A 17500-nucleotide genomic window follows, 5' to 3' on the forward strand; every position below is an offset into this window, starting at 1 on the left:
CATTCAACACAACAACCCGTGTGTGTGTGTGTGTGTGTGTGTGTGTGTGTGTGTGTGTGTGTGTGTGTGTGTGTGTATGGTAGGCTGCACTTGTTTAAGAACTCTGATAGCCGTATCTGATGTCGTGTATGATCTCAGCGGGGCTCCCGTGTCACCCTCTCCCCTCTCTTGACGCGCCGCCCCGTCGTCAAGCCTCTCTGGGCCTCTCCTCCGCCGCCATCACTCATTCTCTCTATCTTTACGTCTCCTCAGATGTCTCCCGCTCTCGCTCTCTTTCCCTCCATCTCCTTGGTCACTCCATCATCATACAGTATCTTCTTTTTGTGTCCCTTATTCACACTCTCATGTCTGTTTTTCTATGTACTCTCTCTATCTCTCCAGCTCTTTCCTTGTATGTGCCTCCCTGGTTGTCTTTTTTCTCTATGAGTTTACTCTCTCTCTCTCTCGCTCTCTTTCTTTGCCTTTCTCTCTTTCTCTCTCCATTTCTCCTTCTGTGTCCCCACCCCCACCCTCTTGATTCTTTGATGCTGCTGAACACTCTGGTCTCTAATGGTGCGATGCTGCTCCTTTCTCTCTCTCTCTCTCTCTCTCTTTCTCTCTCTCTCTCTCTCTCTCTCAAAAAAAGGAGAGAGAGAAAAAAAAACAGCCATGCTGTGACAGATCTGACCCGCCATGATTGGCCAAGGCTTTTTACACCAGTTTAAGTCCATGTAGCGACACACATGGCTGGGTGGCCCTCTTTAAAAAGCCATCAGTCGCAGATTTATCCCCCAGATACCAGGCCCCCATGGCCTACCACAGTCCAGCCAGCCTGACTAGACAGCCAGCAGGGGAGGGATGAGGCTTCTGAAGGCCAGATGGAGGAAGAGGAGGAGGAGGAGGAGAGAAGAGGGAGTGGAGTGTGATTCCTCTAATGCCCCCTGTCACATATTTCCTGCTTCGGTCATTATCTGCGAGTCTATATCTCCCAGTTCAGTTATTATCCTGGGTTCATAACATGGCCATAGTGTCTCATTGTCAAGTCAAGTCAAGTCAAGTCAAGTTTATTTATATAGCGCATTTCATACACAGAGGTCATTCAATGTGCTTTACATAAAGAAAACCAAACAATAATAACAAATAAAAGCATAGAAGGGCAATATAGTCAAAGAATAGTTAAAAGGTAAAGATCATAATAAAAAGAAAACATAAAACACAAGGTAAAATAATTTAAAAATAAAGAATAATTAGTAAGCAAAAAAACAAAGGCAAAAGTAGTAAAAAAGTAATAAAAAGACAAGGTAGAATAATTATCAAGGCAGATTCAGAATTTGTAACTTCGGCACAGTTAGCAGAAAGCATCTGAGAACAGTTTGGTCTTAAGTTTAGATTTAAAACTGGCTACAGTTGGGGCCTTTTGATGTCATCCGAAAAGTTGGTTCCACAGCTGAGCAGCATAGCAGCTAAAAGCTGCTTCACCATGTTTAGTTCTAACAGTAGGTTTTACTAGCAGGTTTTTTACCTGGGACCTGAGAGGACAAGAAGGTGTGTACTGCTGAAGCATGTCTGACAAGTATTTAGGTCCTGCTCCATTTACTGATTTATAAACAAGCAATAGTGCTTTAAAGTCAATTCTGTGACTTACTGGAAGCCAGTGCAAGGACTTAAGAATTGGAGTAATGTGGTCAGTTCTTTTAGTTTTTGTTAGAATCCTAGCTGCTGCATTTTGTATCGCCTGAAGCTGTTTAATAGTCTTTTTAGGAAGGCCTGTGAACAGTCCATTGCAGTAATCAACCCTGCTGGAGATAAATGCATGAATGAGTTTTTCTAAGTCATGTTTTGACATCAGCCCTCTGAGTTTGGCAATATTTTTGAGGTGGTAAAAAGCTGATTTAGTTATCGCTTTCATGTGGCTGTTGAAATTTAGATCACTGTCAATTAATAGAGCAAGATTTTTAACAGTATCCTTTGCCTTCAACCCTTTTGTGTCAAGGAGAGTGGCAACCCTAAGTCTTTCCTCCTTTTTACCAAATATAATTACTTCAGTTTTTTCTTTGTTCAGCTGAAGAACAGGTCTTGATTTGTTCTATACACTGACACATAGATTCAAGGACCATAGTCGTTTGGTGATAGAGCTAAAGTAAATTTGTGTGTCATCTGCATAGCTATGATATGAAATCAAATTATTTTGAATGATTTGTCCAAATGGGGATCATATAGAGGTTGAATAATAGTGGCCCCAAGATCGACCCTGAGGGGAACAACACAGGTCAAGGGCGTTGGTGTTGAGGTACAGTTTCCGATGGCAACAAAGAAGCTCCTTTCTTGTAGATATGATTTTAGCCAGTTGATAACTATGCCTGTAAATCCAACCCAGTGTTCTAGTCTGTGTAGTAAAATATTGTGATCAACAGTGTCAAATGCTGCACTAAGGTCCAGTAGCACTAGGACTGATTTTTTACCTGAATCTGTGTTGAGGCGTATGTCATTAGAAACTTTAATGAGAGCTGTTTCAGTGCTGTGATTTGCCCGAAAACCAGACTGAAAGTATTCAAAATACCCATTTGATGTTAGGAAGGTGGTTAATTGATTAAAGTTTTTTCAATAATTTTGTCAATAAAAGGTAGATTGGATATGGGCCTGTAATTGTTTAGCATGGAGGCATCCAGGTTATTCTTCTTGAGAAGTGGCTTTACAACATCTGTTTTCAGTGACTTAGGAAAAGTGCCAGACAGCAGTGATACATTTACAATTTGAAGGACATCCGCCGCTATGAGGTGAAAAACAGTTTTGAAGAAATTGGTAGGCAGAGTGTCTAAGACACATGTGAAAGAGCTGAGATTCTGTACCGTTTTTTCAAGTGTTTCGTATTTTATCAAGCTGAACTCTGACATCAAGTTTAGTTTCCCTCTGTTTGTTGCTGGAAGTTCAGGTTGTTGAATTTGTAATTGAGCAGATATGTTGAGTCTGATTTTGTTAATTTTACCTTTAAAAAAAGATGAAAACTCATTGCATTCATTAGTTGAGAGAACTTCAGGCGCTAATTGTGAGGGGGGATTTGTTAACTTATCAACAGTTGAAAATAGGTGTTATTTGACAAGTGTTATTTGAACTTCTATTGATAATGTTAGAAATGAAAGACTGTCTTGCTTTGCATATTTCAGAGTTATATGTGCGGAGCATCTCTTTATGGATTTCATAGTGGATCTGAAGTTTGTATTTACGCCATTTTCTTTCAGTCTTCCTACACTCTCTTTTTAGAAGTTTAACTGCTGGATTTTGCCTCCATGGTGCTTTCTGTTTGTCCTTAACTTTCTTGAATTGTAATGGAGCAATGTCATCCATAATGTTTGCCATTTTTGCATTAAAGTGATCAAATAAGTCTTCTACAGAGTCTGACAGTTGACTTGACTTTAGTGAAAGTGCTTGCTCAAAGAGAGCACTTGTCTGATCATTTATGATTCTCCTTTTTACAGTCATAGCTGTGTTTTGAGGGGGACATAGACACATCAAAGAACACACAGAAATGATCAGATAAGGCCAGGTCTTTAACAGCTGTAGAGACATCGAGACCCTTTGTGATAACAAGGTTGAGTGTATGGCCGAGAGAGTGTGTTGGCCCCTGTACATGCTGTGTTAGTGAGAAAGTATCGATTAGTGCAATGAATTCCTTGGCATAATTGTTTTCAGGATTATCCACATGCAAGTTTAGATCCCCTGATATAATAAGACAGTCAAACTCTATGCAAATGACTGATAGCAGTTCACCTGCATTGACAGTGGGGTTAGTTGACTTGGCTGCGCCACCCTTTTACGGACACACAGAGCGGAGTGCATGTAGTCACACAGTGGCCTTAAGCTGTTTGAAATGGAAGCGCATCCATGCTTGGACGTTTATTGAACAGCACCAGCGAGAGTGTTTAGGTGCAGCCAGGACATTTATCCCTTTCATCATCTCACTCCAAAGATACGTGGGGTTGGGTGGCTACCACTCAACTGAGGCCCAGAAAAAATATATAAGTGGGTGCCTCGCTAATGCTCACTTTACTCTCCAAGAGAGGCAACTGTGGTGGTGCTAATGTAATAGCATTTTTTTTTCAAAGCTCGCCATTGAGTGGGCCTTGTAAAGACATATCGGCGACAAACATTCTTCACAGCAGGTGTTTCAAATGCTCCTAAGGATGCTATCTCCCCGTTCCCAGCCCTCCATTGCCTCTTATAGCGTGACAGCCATGAAGTGCATGTCCCTGCACTCCCACTAGCGGTGCACTTTAGCGTAGCACGGAGGCGCCTCATTAGCCAGGTTTACTTTTGGCTGCTCTTAAATGAAAAGCTGTGTGTACAGGACTGACATACTCTATCAACAGTTTATTGTAAATTATTCTATCACCCCTAGGGTATTGCTTAGATGCCAGTAGTTTATAACTTACAGACCCAAAATATACTTTGATATGATTTAAGGAAATCGATCACCATCACTTTGAGAGAAGAAGGGGTGAAGTGTCCAACCTACTGGTAATGGACTGCCATGGGGTAGGTTGGGTTCCTAGTGCATATGGCATTTCTGTGTCCTGCAACTCATTCCTAGAGTCATCTTTTCATTCTTCCGATGTAAAAGCAACCATACTCATATTTAAGTCCATAGACAACAAAGGTTGTGTCACAGTTGGCAAAAGAATTCACTGTGAACAGTTTGTTTGAAAATACATCAACAAAGGTGTTGGTCTTAACAAGGTTTTCACAGTGATTGCATCTGCCAAATCGATGGTTTCCCTGTGGCCTTTGGAGATACTGTTTTTTACTGTTAATTCCTAGTACAATTTCCACCTTCATCAGCGTTATGAATTTGCAGTAAGAGGTGTTTATGCTACTGGCAGAATGTGAAATACAGTATGTAACTCTTCGAATCAGCCACTCTGTTATTGAATGAAACGACCCCACATCCCTACTGAATCGCTCGTTTGTAGTTCATCTAATTCACTTGAGCCAGTGCGGTACACTGAGGCCTGCGGTCATGATTAATTGTCATTAGCCATTCTGGAGGGTCCTCAAGGGAAACAGCAAATGCTCCTAGAAGTAGGTCCCAACACCCCCATTCCCTATCCTCTCCCATTATCACCCCCAGAGCCGTTACTAAAAAAGGCCACAAACAGTCTATCCGTAAATGTTAAGAAAAGAGAACATTATTTTTCCATTTATTCCGCCAGATTCTTACAAGCCTCGGCAGTGGAGGTTCATTTACTTTATGGACTATTGTTTTTTTCCTTCCTCTCTCTTCAACAGCCCCCCACACACACACACACACACACACACACACACACACATAGAATCACTCCACCACCCCATCATCCCTGCACAACTCCAGTTTCCATGGCAGCCGTTATGAAAAGCGACTTTTTTTAACCTCATTATTTAGTTATCTCCCCCACTGTGCGGGCAAACGTTGGCTGTTCTGTTCTGAATTGTCGTTCCCCCTTCTTCCTTTCCATCTTGCTCCTCTCTACCGCTCTAAATGGACCATTAAACCCTTAAAGGAGTACCGTCACACCGGAATGTTGGGAAATTAACATTCTAAAGAATATCTGGGTTCATTGAATTCAACATAGAATTTTAGAACCTTCAATTGTTGCGGAACTTAGAACGTTCAAAAACCTACACCTTTAAGGGTTAACTCTGCTGTCTCCCTGAAAATGGGATACTCACGAGTCTGTTTTCCATAAAATCCAGATGCTTTCACTGGTTTAAGTCGAGAGGGTGTTTCCCAACAGTCGCCTCTTTTCTGGGTTGTATTGATCTGTGTGATGCTCTGCAATGCCCCCCCCCCCCACCCCTAATATCACATCCCATTCATGTCATGTCGTCAAGTGTAACTCCACTCAGCAAGCATCCAGAAGGAATCCCAAGCCCTCATGGGTAATCATGTCACGATGAATGTGCAATGATGGGCTGTAATCACAGGGGTGAATCGCTGAGCACATGTGCTTCCTCTCTGCATTCCAGAACCATCCGCGAGCACCTCGGGGAGCGGGAGGTGTCTATCTCCTTGATGATTGAACCGATGAAGGAGACCGACTTGGCAAACTACACCTGCTACGTGGAGAATAACAATGGCAGACGGCAGGCCACTGTCCAGCTGACCAAGAGGGGTAAGGCACTGCCTGTTAGCTAAACTTTAACAGCTGAAATAACATGACATTCTGATTCTGATTCTGAAATTGTATGACACTGAAAACTCTCACAAGGCACACTGGCAAGTAAGGGGTAGCTTCTCTGCTCCGTATTTACAGCACCTGACTCATTTCCTTGAGTCTATTTGTCCTTGAGGGGGTTGAAACACCTTCATTACAAAAATAAATATGAACAACTTTTATCATCACAGAAAAAGGCCACCTTTGAGTAAATGCTGCCAATGCTAGAAGTATTGACAGGGTTTTGACTAACTTCTTTAAAGTATTTGAATTGTATTTCTGAACTATGCTTTTCTAATACAGTATGATCATTCCAGAAATCGATAATGCACAAGGCATTCCTGGCTTGAAAATAGCACAATCACAGAATTGGGTTAAACTATACCTCTTGAGGGGAAAAGATGTCTCTTTGGACTTAACTGAACATGCAGTGCATAAAGAGTGGTAATATAATTAAATGCCACTTTGGTTTGATTGAATATTTTTTGTACTATGCTATGTAAGCCATTCTTATATATGTTTGGAAACAGCATAATTAGAGACCCAGAGCTGGAGATGTAACTCTTGTCTTAATAACACAGGAACTACATCTTATATATAACACTACAAATTTCTGAAGGTTGGAAAAAACACACTCCTCTAGCTGATCTCCTGCAATGTGACTAGTGGAAGAATAATAAAAAAAAAACATGTTAAAAATAAGAAAGCAGAACCCATCATTGTGATGCCCTGCCGATTTGTCAGCTGTGCTGCTACAGTCGGTTCAGTTCTGTCAAAGCAGTGAAGTCTGAGAGAAGGAGTCTGTGCCCTAACCCCACCAGACCCTTAAAGATTCTGGAGGAGCATTGGTGGACCTCAGCAGCCTTGGCTGTGAACCAGGAGATTTTTGGACAAAAGCTGTGAGCCGCTCCAATGCCTCTCTCTGCTGCGGCTTTCCATCCTGCTGCCCGATGTTAGAAACACCAGGCCTTATACCAGGGGCTAAAAGAAGACTCTCGCCTCGGGAGGAACAAGATACTCTGTAGACAGCTCAGCTTATGTTGAGTTCATGTAAGGTTTGGGCTAAAAACTATATAGAGTGACGTGGTTGGCCTATAGCAAGAGGCCTGTGTTTTTCAGGTAACTGAACTGAAGATCACAGAGGATGAGTTGATCTCTAATGTATTACTTTCTTTTTTGTTTCAATTTAAGTGTTAACTTGACCTGCGTGTTCCTTTCCATCTGTCTGAAAGGGAGTCTAAAAAGAATGGCATACTTTCATCTTTCTTTCACACACAAAAAAAAAAGATTGTTTTCAATGGACTTCTCAGCAGTGTATTATTTCAACAGGCCGCATGATGCTGTGGCTTGCCACTGAACGATAGCACGTTAGCATGTGGCCTTTAGCGGAGGTCTTTCATTTAATGGAGGGAGGGACCCTCTGTGAGCTTACAGCAGTAACATGGGAGGGGATGGGGCCAATGGCGGAAAAAAAAAATAAAAAAATGGGCCATAAAATAAGTGTTAAATGGGTCGATGTATTAGACAGCGCAATTGGCTGAAGAACATTTGAGTTGACCTACATGCCATAACTGGGAACCTTGACCTGCAGATAATGTTTTACATGACAAGGACTGAAGTATTCTCTTTTTTATAACAGGCTCAGGAAGATGGGGGAGTGGAGCACCATGGTTTAAACGTAAATGTTACAGTGGCATATAACGTCTTCATTGTCCTTCATCTTTCTTTTTTTTTTTTTCTACGAGAGCAGAGTTGTGGGAGGTTTAACACAGATGGGTTGATGGTGTCAAGGCGATGAATTCTCTCTGCTTCTGTGTCGGTCTGCTTAAATATTAATGCACCCTCACACAGGCTGAGAACAATGATGTGGCGACAGCTCCTCGTTCAGGAATGAGTTGTTTCCTGTTCATCTTTTTCGTGTCTGTAATCACTTCCTCAGCTAGAAATATCTGCTATAAAGTCACTTTCTCCCTTCCTTGCTTTCTCTATATATCTCATTCTCCTGTGTGCTCTCTCTTCTCAAAAGAGGAGCAGTCCGTTTTGCTATTTTCTGGTAAATCATAACAAGACTGTCCACATCCCATAAGACCTGCATATCGACCAAAAGCTTTTAAAGGAACAAAGGAAAGCAGGAGAAAGGAGAGAAAAGGAGAAGGAGAAGAGACACATTCCGACTGCGTGTTCCGCATTCTGCGGCTAAGCCATCACCCGTTCGCGTTTCATTTCGATTCGCCGGGATCTGTGAACGTGCAGGGTTTTGGAGTGGCAGTCGTCTTCACTCAGAGCTGTCTCGCTTCAGAGTCAAAAATCCAGACGAGTGTCAGCCACTGATCCTGTCCCCTGTCTCTTTCATCTAACGCTTCAATATAATGCAGCTCCCTTTTTTCACATCTGCTCTCCCCATCTCATGTCTTCTTAAGCATTTTACTTCATTTCTTTCTCTTTTTTATCGAAAGCAAAAGCTGTTATCTTTGAGAGACTTGTCTTTGAACTCGGTCGAAGATCATTTATCATGTATAAGCAATACAATACCATTTATTTTCTCAATTTCCTTTGTTTGCCTGCTTACAAATGTCATACCACGGAATCATGAGGTAAACTCATAACCACACTTTCCGTGGATTGAAAGAAGTTTCTTTTGTTCATTTCTCCGCCGTTAAGGTTGTCCTCGGTGACTTGAAAGCTGTCAGTTGTGCATATTTTTATACGACTGGATATTTCTCTTTTTAAAGTTTCAGATGAAGCCACTTTGATGCCACCCCGGATTCGCTTTAGTTGCTATATTAAAAGGATTTATTCCAAAGCCTCGGCTTTGGAATAAACTCCAGGAGATTGTGCTGCTCCCTTTGGACACTCGCGTCTCAAACGCATGTCTCTCCCCGACCAGGGTCTGTGGAATTGAGAGCCCCTTCATACTCTATCACTCTGATGTTTATTTTATGCATTTCGTGTTGCAATATTGATGATTTGAGCACAAGACGAGCAGCATTTATACTTGCTTAACATAAATCAATGTTTGTTTGTTTGCGTTTGGCCCGGCTCAAGCGGTGGTTTATGCTGTTTCACCGTGTTACATCGACCACATGCCCACATAGACACCCACAGTAACACACACATGAACACACACACACACACACACACACACACACACACACACACACACACACACACATGCATGTCTGCACATTAACATATGTTTACAGCCATATTCCCTTAGAGGGGCAAAGACACATGCAAAACACCCACACACTTTAATGGGAGGACACATCCTTGTGCAATCATGCTGACTAGCACACAGACACACACACACACACACACACACACACAGGCAGAGCGCATTGTGATTTCTATTCTCAGCTTTGCGAGGGAGGGGAGGGAGGAAGAGAGGGAATGCTGGCGGTGGTGATGATGCGGTGAGCCTCTCATTGCAGTGAGAGTTGAACTTTTATCCACTGCATTGGAAAGCAAATGGACTTGATGCCTTAAGATTGGTGCTCTCTCTCCCTTTCTCTTTCTCTCTCTCTCTCTCTATATATATCCCTCTCTCTCTATATATATCCCTCTCTCTCTCTATCTCACTCTCTTTCAATCGGTCTGTATCTCTGAACTGTGCCCTGCTAAAATGGATCTCTAAGGGAAAACAAGGGAGCAGCACATTTCCTCTTCAGTGCAGGCGCAGATAAAAAGAAAGCCAGATTCCAAAAGAAGACGTTAAAAAGTAGGACATCTAATTGGAGGACTGGAATTGAGGCATCTTTTGTAAGCTGCTTAGTTTGTGGGATAATGAAACTCTGTCCCATACCATGCATTGTTTTTCATGATCAAACAAGGAAGCACCTTATTGCATATAATCCAAATTAAAGAGTTTAGTCAACAAAGATGTGACATGACTTCATCTGAGTCACAAACTACAAGCCATACGAGTGGTCAGGCAACTGCAAGCCCTCTGCCCTGTCCATCAAAGTAAAACCACAAGCTCACACTTTACTTGGATGCTACGCCTACACACTATCTGAAGATGCTCAGATTATCAACAAACTATCTGTTGTTGAAGTAAAATTTATGATTAAGGTTAAGGTTTGGTGTTGGATTTTGATTTGATTAAGGTGATGTTCTAGCCTAGCTCCGCCTGTCTACGTACTTCCGCTCGATTTCTTTTCCCTACAGTACTCCAGAGAGTCTGATATCCAGGCTAGTGATGTTCAGTATTTGTTCAACAATTTTACATACTGAACTTGACTCTTTACATTCTGTTCTCTTAACATTCTGTTAAGTCTCTGTGGGCAGACTATCCAAGTCTTTACCATCTGCAGCATCTAAGTTGGTTTTAAATGATCATGTAAGAAGACCAAGATATAGTGAGCCTCTGCCTTGTACATAAAAATTTGAAGGACATCAGAGCAGTACTTTATAAGTGTGAACAAACAGAGAGATAGACGGATGGGCTGATTACAACAGCCTCTTCCCCCCTACCAGGGATGGGGGTAATAACTCCCTTTTCACTGAATGACGTCCATTTTCTGAACACAGAGCTGAAAATAGTATGCAGCTGTATGAGTCTCCACAAGTGCACTTTTGTCCGCTTAATTTGTTACATTCTACCCTGTAATCATCCTGTGCCAAGAATGCGTGTTTGGTTCACTTAAGGATTTTGCTGTATCACCAAAGGAATTTCATCCACTGCAAGGTTTTTTTGTCTCATTTCAGATGTGACAAGTGCTTGCAAGGAAACGCATGTGGTGTTATTAGAGGACTTACACAAAAGGCTCTTGTTAAAGCACAAGAAGAATTTTGGCCTGTGAAGAGTCGATTTCAAGAAACAAAGTACATTTTGTGACACCAAATAGACTTCAAGTGAATGAAGGACACATAATTCTCTGAATTCTATGGCAGCTTTGAGTTTCAAAATCCATCTGAGTGACTTGACAAATGCTAGTTATCTGCTAATGCTAAGTGACATCCTAGATCTGGAATGTTCTTTACACTAGGCTACTTACCAAGGTAACACGAGACAACAAACAGTACAATATTAGGTGCTCCTGTTAAGGCACTACTAAGTTTTTGCTGTTCTGCTGTTCTAAGCTGTAGCACAAAAGCTGATATGGAAATAGTCCATGTGTAGGTATCATTTTATTTGTCTGGGTTTTCCATGCCTATGTGAGACAGAGTGTTTATGTCTGTGCAGGTGTTAATGCGCGGAGCGGAGACTGCGTGAACATCACTCACAGAAATGGGCCCACTCCAGGGAACCGTGCGGAGTCATTTTGCTTGGTCGCAGTACCTTTACTCTCCCCCCATGCCCGCCCGCGCCAATCGATGGCCGTGGCCATGAGACCGATTTGGCCAATTGTAAATCTTCTGGGGCTTACAGTCCGCTCTTGTGTTCCCATTATGTAAGCAGTTGGTGCTTGGCCACCAGCTTTCTTGCTGCCACCTCTGTGAGTTCCTTGATAATTGTTTTCTTTATTGCCCCCTCAAGGGGAGGAAACTGGTGTCAATGATCAGTTATTAATGATGGCCCCTCAGCTCAGTGATGGCTACACTCTGGTTGCTGGCCAGAAATGACAGTCCATCTCTTGGTCAATTCAAAAAGATTATCTGATTGGCCATCCTTCAGTCCACTTATCTGTCTATTTGTCCATTTATTTTTTCTCTCTGTCTGCCTTTCTGTCTGTCTGATAATTACTGTATATGTATGGGTCATTGACAAATAAGGCTTTTAAAAAATGTGTTTTCAAAATAATCTTTAAAAATGGACAAAATGTATTTTTGAAGATGGAAGACTGTGTTTAAACAAGTCTTAATGGTTGTGCAACATTTACAGAGGTTTTTAATATTATTATAACATTATTATTATGACCGCTGCGCAGCGAAGCGGCGGTCATATAGGTTTAGTCAGATTTGTTTTTTTTTTTTCTTTTTTTTTTTTTTTTTCGCGTGTCCAAATTTCCGTCAAGGATTCCCGGGACACTGTAAGACTGGGGTACACGAAACTTGGTGGGCATGTAACCCCACATGGATAGCATGGAACCTCCTTTTTTCGTTTTGATCTGTAGCCCCCCCCTGGACTGGACCCCCCAAAAGGAGGGTAGGGCAGACACAGTTTTCTGTGAATATCTCGAGAACCGTAGGGTTTAGGAGGACCATTTTTTTTTTGTATGTTGTTCTCAAAGGGCCATGTCAACCCATTCCATAACCACTCATTTCATGTATAGCGCCACCTAGTTAAACACAAAAAGTAAAAATGAGGTGTTGTAATCGTAGGTATCTGTGACCTAACATAGTCAAAACTGCACAAAATTGGAAGTGTAGGATCATTATGACACCCTCTGAATGCACGCCAAGTTTCGGTGGAATTCCGTTCATGGGGGCCACACAATAAATTAATTTATGTTACTATACACCAACTGGCCTGTAGGTGGCCGGAGACAGTTTTCTGTGAATATCTCGAGAACCGTGGGGCCTGGGAGGTCCACCTTTTTTGTATGTTGGTCTTAAGGGGCATGTCAAACTATCCCATTACCACTTATTTCATGTATGTATAGCCACCTAGTTAAAAATTAAAAAAAAGCAAAACATTAGGTGTTTTCATCACAATATCTCTGGCTAACATGGTCAAAACTGCACGAAATTGAAAGTGTAGGATCATTATGACACCCTCCGAATGCATGTCAAGTTTCGTGGACTTTCGTTCATGGGGGGCCTTACAATAATAATTTATGTGTACATTTAGTGACCGTACACCAACAAGGATTCCCGGGACACTGAAAGACCGGAGTACACGAAACTTGGTGGGCATGTAACCCCACATGGATAGCATGGAACCATCACTTTTCGTTTTGATCTGTAGCCCCCCACTGGACTGGACCCCCCGAAAGGAGGGGTCCAGTCCAGCGGGGGGGCACACACCCACACACACATAAACATAAACATGTACATGCACACATGCACACAATTCAAGAATTTCTCAGAATTATGAACAGGCAAGATGGGGGTGGGGTTGTATAAAATGTATATTACATGTGAAATCTATGAACTAATCATGTTTTGGTACTTGTTGTCTAGCAGATACCAGTGAGAATTGAGTGTGCATAATGCAATTTAGTGAGACAGTTAGAATCATATATGCCTTTCAGCGTGACTTATTTTTGTGGAAAACATGCTTGTTTATTGTAGAGGGCGGGTATTTTGGTTTTCCAACTTGACATTTAAAATGTGTACTTTACAAGTTTTAGTATTGTATTTAGTATTTAGTATATTGTTTAATATAATAATTAGGTACAACACATTTTTCAACCATTTGTCCACTTTAATCTACTATTATTTCTTGGTTTAAATTAATATTTTACCGGTTTGCACCACCTGACGATTTGGTTGCGCCACCTGACTTTTGCTATTAATTTTAAATTATACAGACACCTTCTTGGACACCTATATAACCTTTTGACTTTGCTAGCAAGTTCATCCATTCAACTTTCCAATACAATATAGAGTTTCATATTAAAATAACATTTTCTTAGTTTTGCAGTTGTTGTATCACCTGACATTTAAACTGCACAAGTCCCACTATGAAGAGAAAGTAGCTATTTTTATCAAAAACAAACTTTTCACTCATCAGTAATGGTTACTTGGGAACCTCTTACAACCTTCAAACAATTTAAGAGCTGCTAAACTAGTAAACTTTGTTATTTGAAAGATTATTATTGTTATTAACACCCATATTTATTTTACCTTTTAAATTCTAGATGTAATACTTCACATATTGCTCAGACATTTTCAGGGTTTGAGATGACAAAATATATAATATATGATTTTTATAATAAACTATAAAAATATGTTCATATAGGTTTTAAAGAATTAAATGATGCTTGTTATGAATAATTTTAAATTATTTTAAACCAAAGTAATGAACTCGGACACAGAAATCTACAGAAATCTACAGTCATGTCATTCACCCATTTTTTTTTTTTTTACATTTTTAAATGTTTTTTAAAAAAAATGTTAAAGTGTTTTTCAATGGGCCACTTATTTCCGCTTGATCAAGGCCAGGCATCAGAGTTGTTTTTCAGCACTGCCCTTGAGGGGCCACTGGACAGGCAACAGTAAATGGTGGGGCTCTTAAGGAGATCTACAGGAGACCCGAAGAACTAGCAGCAGCTATATGCACACTAGACCTAGTGTGTGTGTGTGTTTTTGATTTGAACTGATGTCCATTAGCCTGAACTGTTGCTGCACCACAGTACATTCAGAGAAGTTTTTATTTTCTTTGGCTTTTCATTTAATTGTTGTTTAGCAAGAGGTATATGCTTATTGAAAGGATTTTGTGAAGGCCATTTGTCCGGTTTTGATTTGTTAAGTTATTTGAAGGGAGCACTGTGTTCTTTTCTGCCTCTTTTGTGAAGTCATTATCTACAATGCAGAGCCGGGAATCCTAATAATAATAAAAAAAAAAACATCATTCAGCACATAAAAGTCATTCATGACTCATTACATGAAATTGCAGCATTTTATTCCTTTGAATTATATCACCTTTGTCAGTAGTCTAAGGGATTATATGTATATGGGTGGAACAGGTGATCCTAGGCCTGCTGTTGCTCTTTTTTGACTTCAGCAAATATGAAACCCAAAGTCATCACCTGCCTCCTCGGAAATACCTCGAGATGTATCAGAGAGCAGGCAGCTGTAGCAGAGGCATCAACACTTTTCTCAGTTACCTCACAGAGCAGCCTCCAAAGAATGAATTCAATCTATCATGCCTCACACACACACACACACACTCACGCACACACACACACACACACACACACACACACATACACCATCTCTTTTTCCACTTCCCAAGTACAGCAAACTCCACGTGACAGCGCCGCTCCTGCAATCCAAATGTCACCGCTGACAAATCACGATGTCAGCCACTCCTTCAAACAGTATCCCGATCCCGTCGGGCAGCAATGAGGTGGTGGTGGTGGGGGTGGTGGGGGTGGTGGTGGGGGTGGTGGTGGCTCCAGACTAGCAGAAGGTGGAGGAGGAGAAGTAGGAGGAGGAGAAGGGGAGTTATGATGATGAATCGCAGGATACCAAGTGGCTCTTTCAAACCTCAGGCCGCGTAAGTGAGGCAGAGTCCGCGCCACTCAGCCCATCGTTTGTCTTGATCGGGCTCCAGCAGAAGCCAGCAGCCATGCTCACCAGGGCAGCACCAGGGTGACCAGGGGAGGGGAGGGGAGGCTCCAGCAGAATCCAGCAGCCATGCTCACCACAGCAGCACCAGGGTGACCAGGGGAGGGGAGGGGAGCGGACCTCTGTTGTCCAATTTAGTGCGAGTGATTGACAGTTGTCAGATGCAGCCCTACCTCAACACACACACACAAAATACACACACACACACACACACACACACAGATAGATAGACACACATTCCCAAGCCCCATCTGATCCTGAGTGAAAAAGGCGAGAATGATGGGAGCAAGGCAGAGAGTGGAGAGAGAGAGAAAGAGAGAGAGAGAGAAAGAGAGAAAGAGAGAAAGAAAGACAAAGAAAGCAAGTAAGGAAGGAAAGAAGAGAGAGAGACTAGGTCTGGACGGGGATGATAAAACAGACCTAGCCACGGAGGAGCGGAGGCTTGGTGGAGAGGGAGCGCCATCGCTCATCGCAGAGACAGTCCAAGCAAAATGGGGCTTGAGTTGTGCGGCAGTAATGAGCGCACGTGTGTCGCCGTGATAGATTAGCCCGGCCACGGTCCAGCCTGCCACGGGGACGCATTAGTCAGCCAATGGGGCTTGACCAGCACACCCCGCGGCATGGCCTTCAGGGCCGCCTCCAACCTGGGGGGAGCGGTGGACTACACGCCCCACAGTGCCTCGGGGGACACCAACGTCCACCACCACCTCCGGGAAGCTGCAACGCAACGAGTTCTAGCCTTGTAGAGCTATTCAGATTCACTATGCTTTTCTTCCTTGGGCTCCTTTGTCACCACACAACACAACCTTATTCAGAGGATCTTGGGAGGAAATTGTCAGGCTTTAAGTCTTTTTTTTCTCCGTTTTGTAGGGGTATTTGTATTTGGGAGGCTATCTTGATATTATTGGTGGTCACGCTCCATGCTGTGCTAGAAGTCTCTAGGCACAGTTGTTATTCATGAACAGCGGCTGGTGTTTTCTTTTTGCACAAGGTGCCTCCTTTCTGGTGAAAACACCTCACGTCCTTCGACATCCTCATCTAATGTCCCTTAGGCCTTTTTTTTCTCCAAATGAAATGGTTTTTTTTCTTTTGGTGTTTTCCAGTGGTAGCCTTTCTTATCACTCCTCTCTTTCCTGTTTTGACAGTGTCAACAGTTCCAGCTTATCATTTTAGCTAGTTCTAACGAAGCAAATATTCAACACGGTGGATTTCTATGATTGCGGGACCTTTCAATTAACATTCTGTTTCTGCCTACTGTTTGTACTTTTACCGTGCATGGCTAACACATCAAAATGAGTTAATAGAATAAATATCTATTTTTATCCTTTGTCCATCTCATTCTCTTCTCCTCTCCTCTGTCTCTTATTTTCCCATTATTTCTCTTCTCTCTTCTCCTCTCCTCTCTGCTTTTCTTACTCTCGCTCTCTCTCTCCTTTTCTTTCTTTCTTTCTTTCTTTCTTTCTCAGCAGAGCTTATGTACACAGTGGAGCTGGCCGGGGGGTTAGGCGCTATCTTGCTTCTGCTCATCTGCCTGGTCACCCTGTACAAATGCTACAAGATCGAGCTCATGCTCTTCTACAGGAACCACTTTGGGAGTGAAGACGTGGACGGAGGTGAGTCAGGCGCAGGTGCCCGGGGCGGGCGGATGGGGCAGGCGGATGGGCCGTGCGTGTGTGTGTGTGTGTGTGTGTGTGGAAGGAAGCTGGGGTCATGTTTGTCTTGGCGCGCACAAGTGGGGCAGAGCAAACAGAGGGGCGCTCCCACAAGTTGTGCCCCTCCTCCCATTATGGTGGCGCGATGCCAACCCCTCCTCCTCTGGGGCCCGGGAGCGCAAACAGGCAGAGTCAACAGCCACGGCTGACGGATGGCATTATGAATGAAACATTATGATGGCGGGGCAGCCGTGGCACGGCTGAAGTGCCCTTGAGCAAGGCACCTAACCCCTCACTGCTCTCCGAGCGCCGCTGTTGTTGCAGGAAGCTCACTGCGCTGGGATTAGTGTGTGCTTCACCTCACTGTGTGTTTACTGTGTGCTGAGTGTTTCACTAATTCACGGATTGGGATAAATGCAAAGACCAAATTTCCCTCACGGGATCAAAAGAGTATATATACTTATACTATATATACTATATATATGAAGGAGACCGAGAGGAAAT

At 42.6% G+C, this 17500-nt stretch overlaps 1 protein-coding gene across 7 annotated transcripts in view; it reads left to right on the forward strand.

Moving 5' to 3' along the window:
- Positions 1–17500, forward strand: part of il1rapl1b (interleukin 1 receptor accessory protein-like 1b) — a 297593-nt gene that overhangs the window by 265452 nt on the left and 14641 nt on the right. For 4 of the 7 annotated variants that reach the window (XM_048235266.1, XM_048235270.1, XM_048235268.1 and 1 more), the window contains 2 exons: positions 5980–6125; positions 16811–16957. In XM_048235266.1, the coding sequence (XP_048091223.1) occupies positions 5980–6125; positions 16811–16957 (293 nt within the window). The remainder of the gene's footprint in view (positions 1–5979; positions 6126–16810; positions 16958–17500) is intronic. The other 3 variants (XM_048235267.1, XM_048235271.1, XM_048235272.1) reach the window with 1 other exon arrangement.

This window comes from Alosa alosa, chromosome 23 (assembly GCF_017589495.1).
Source record: "Alosa alosa isolate M-15738 ecotype Scorff River chromosome 23, AALO_Geno_1.1, whole genome shotgun sequence".
Lineage (NCBI taxonomy): Eukaryota > Metazoa > Chordata > Actinopteri > Clupeiformes > Clupeidae > Alosa > Alosa alosa.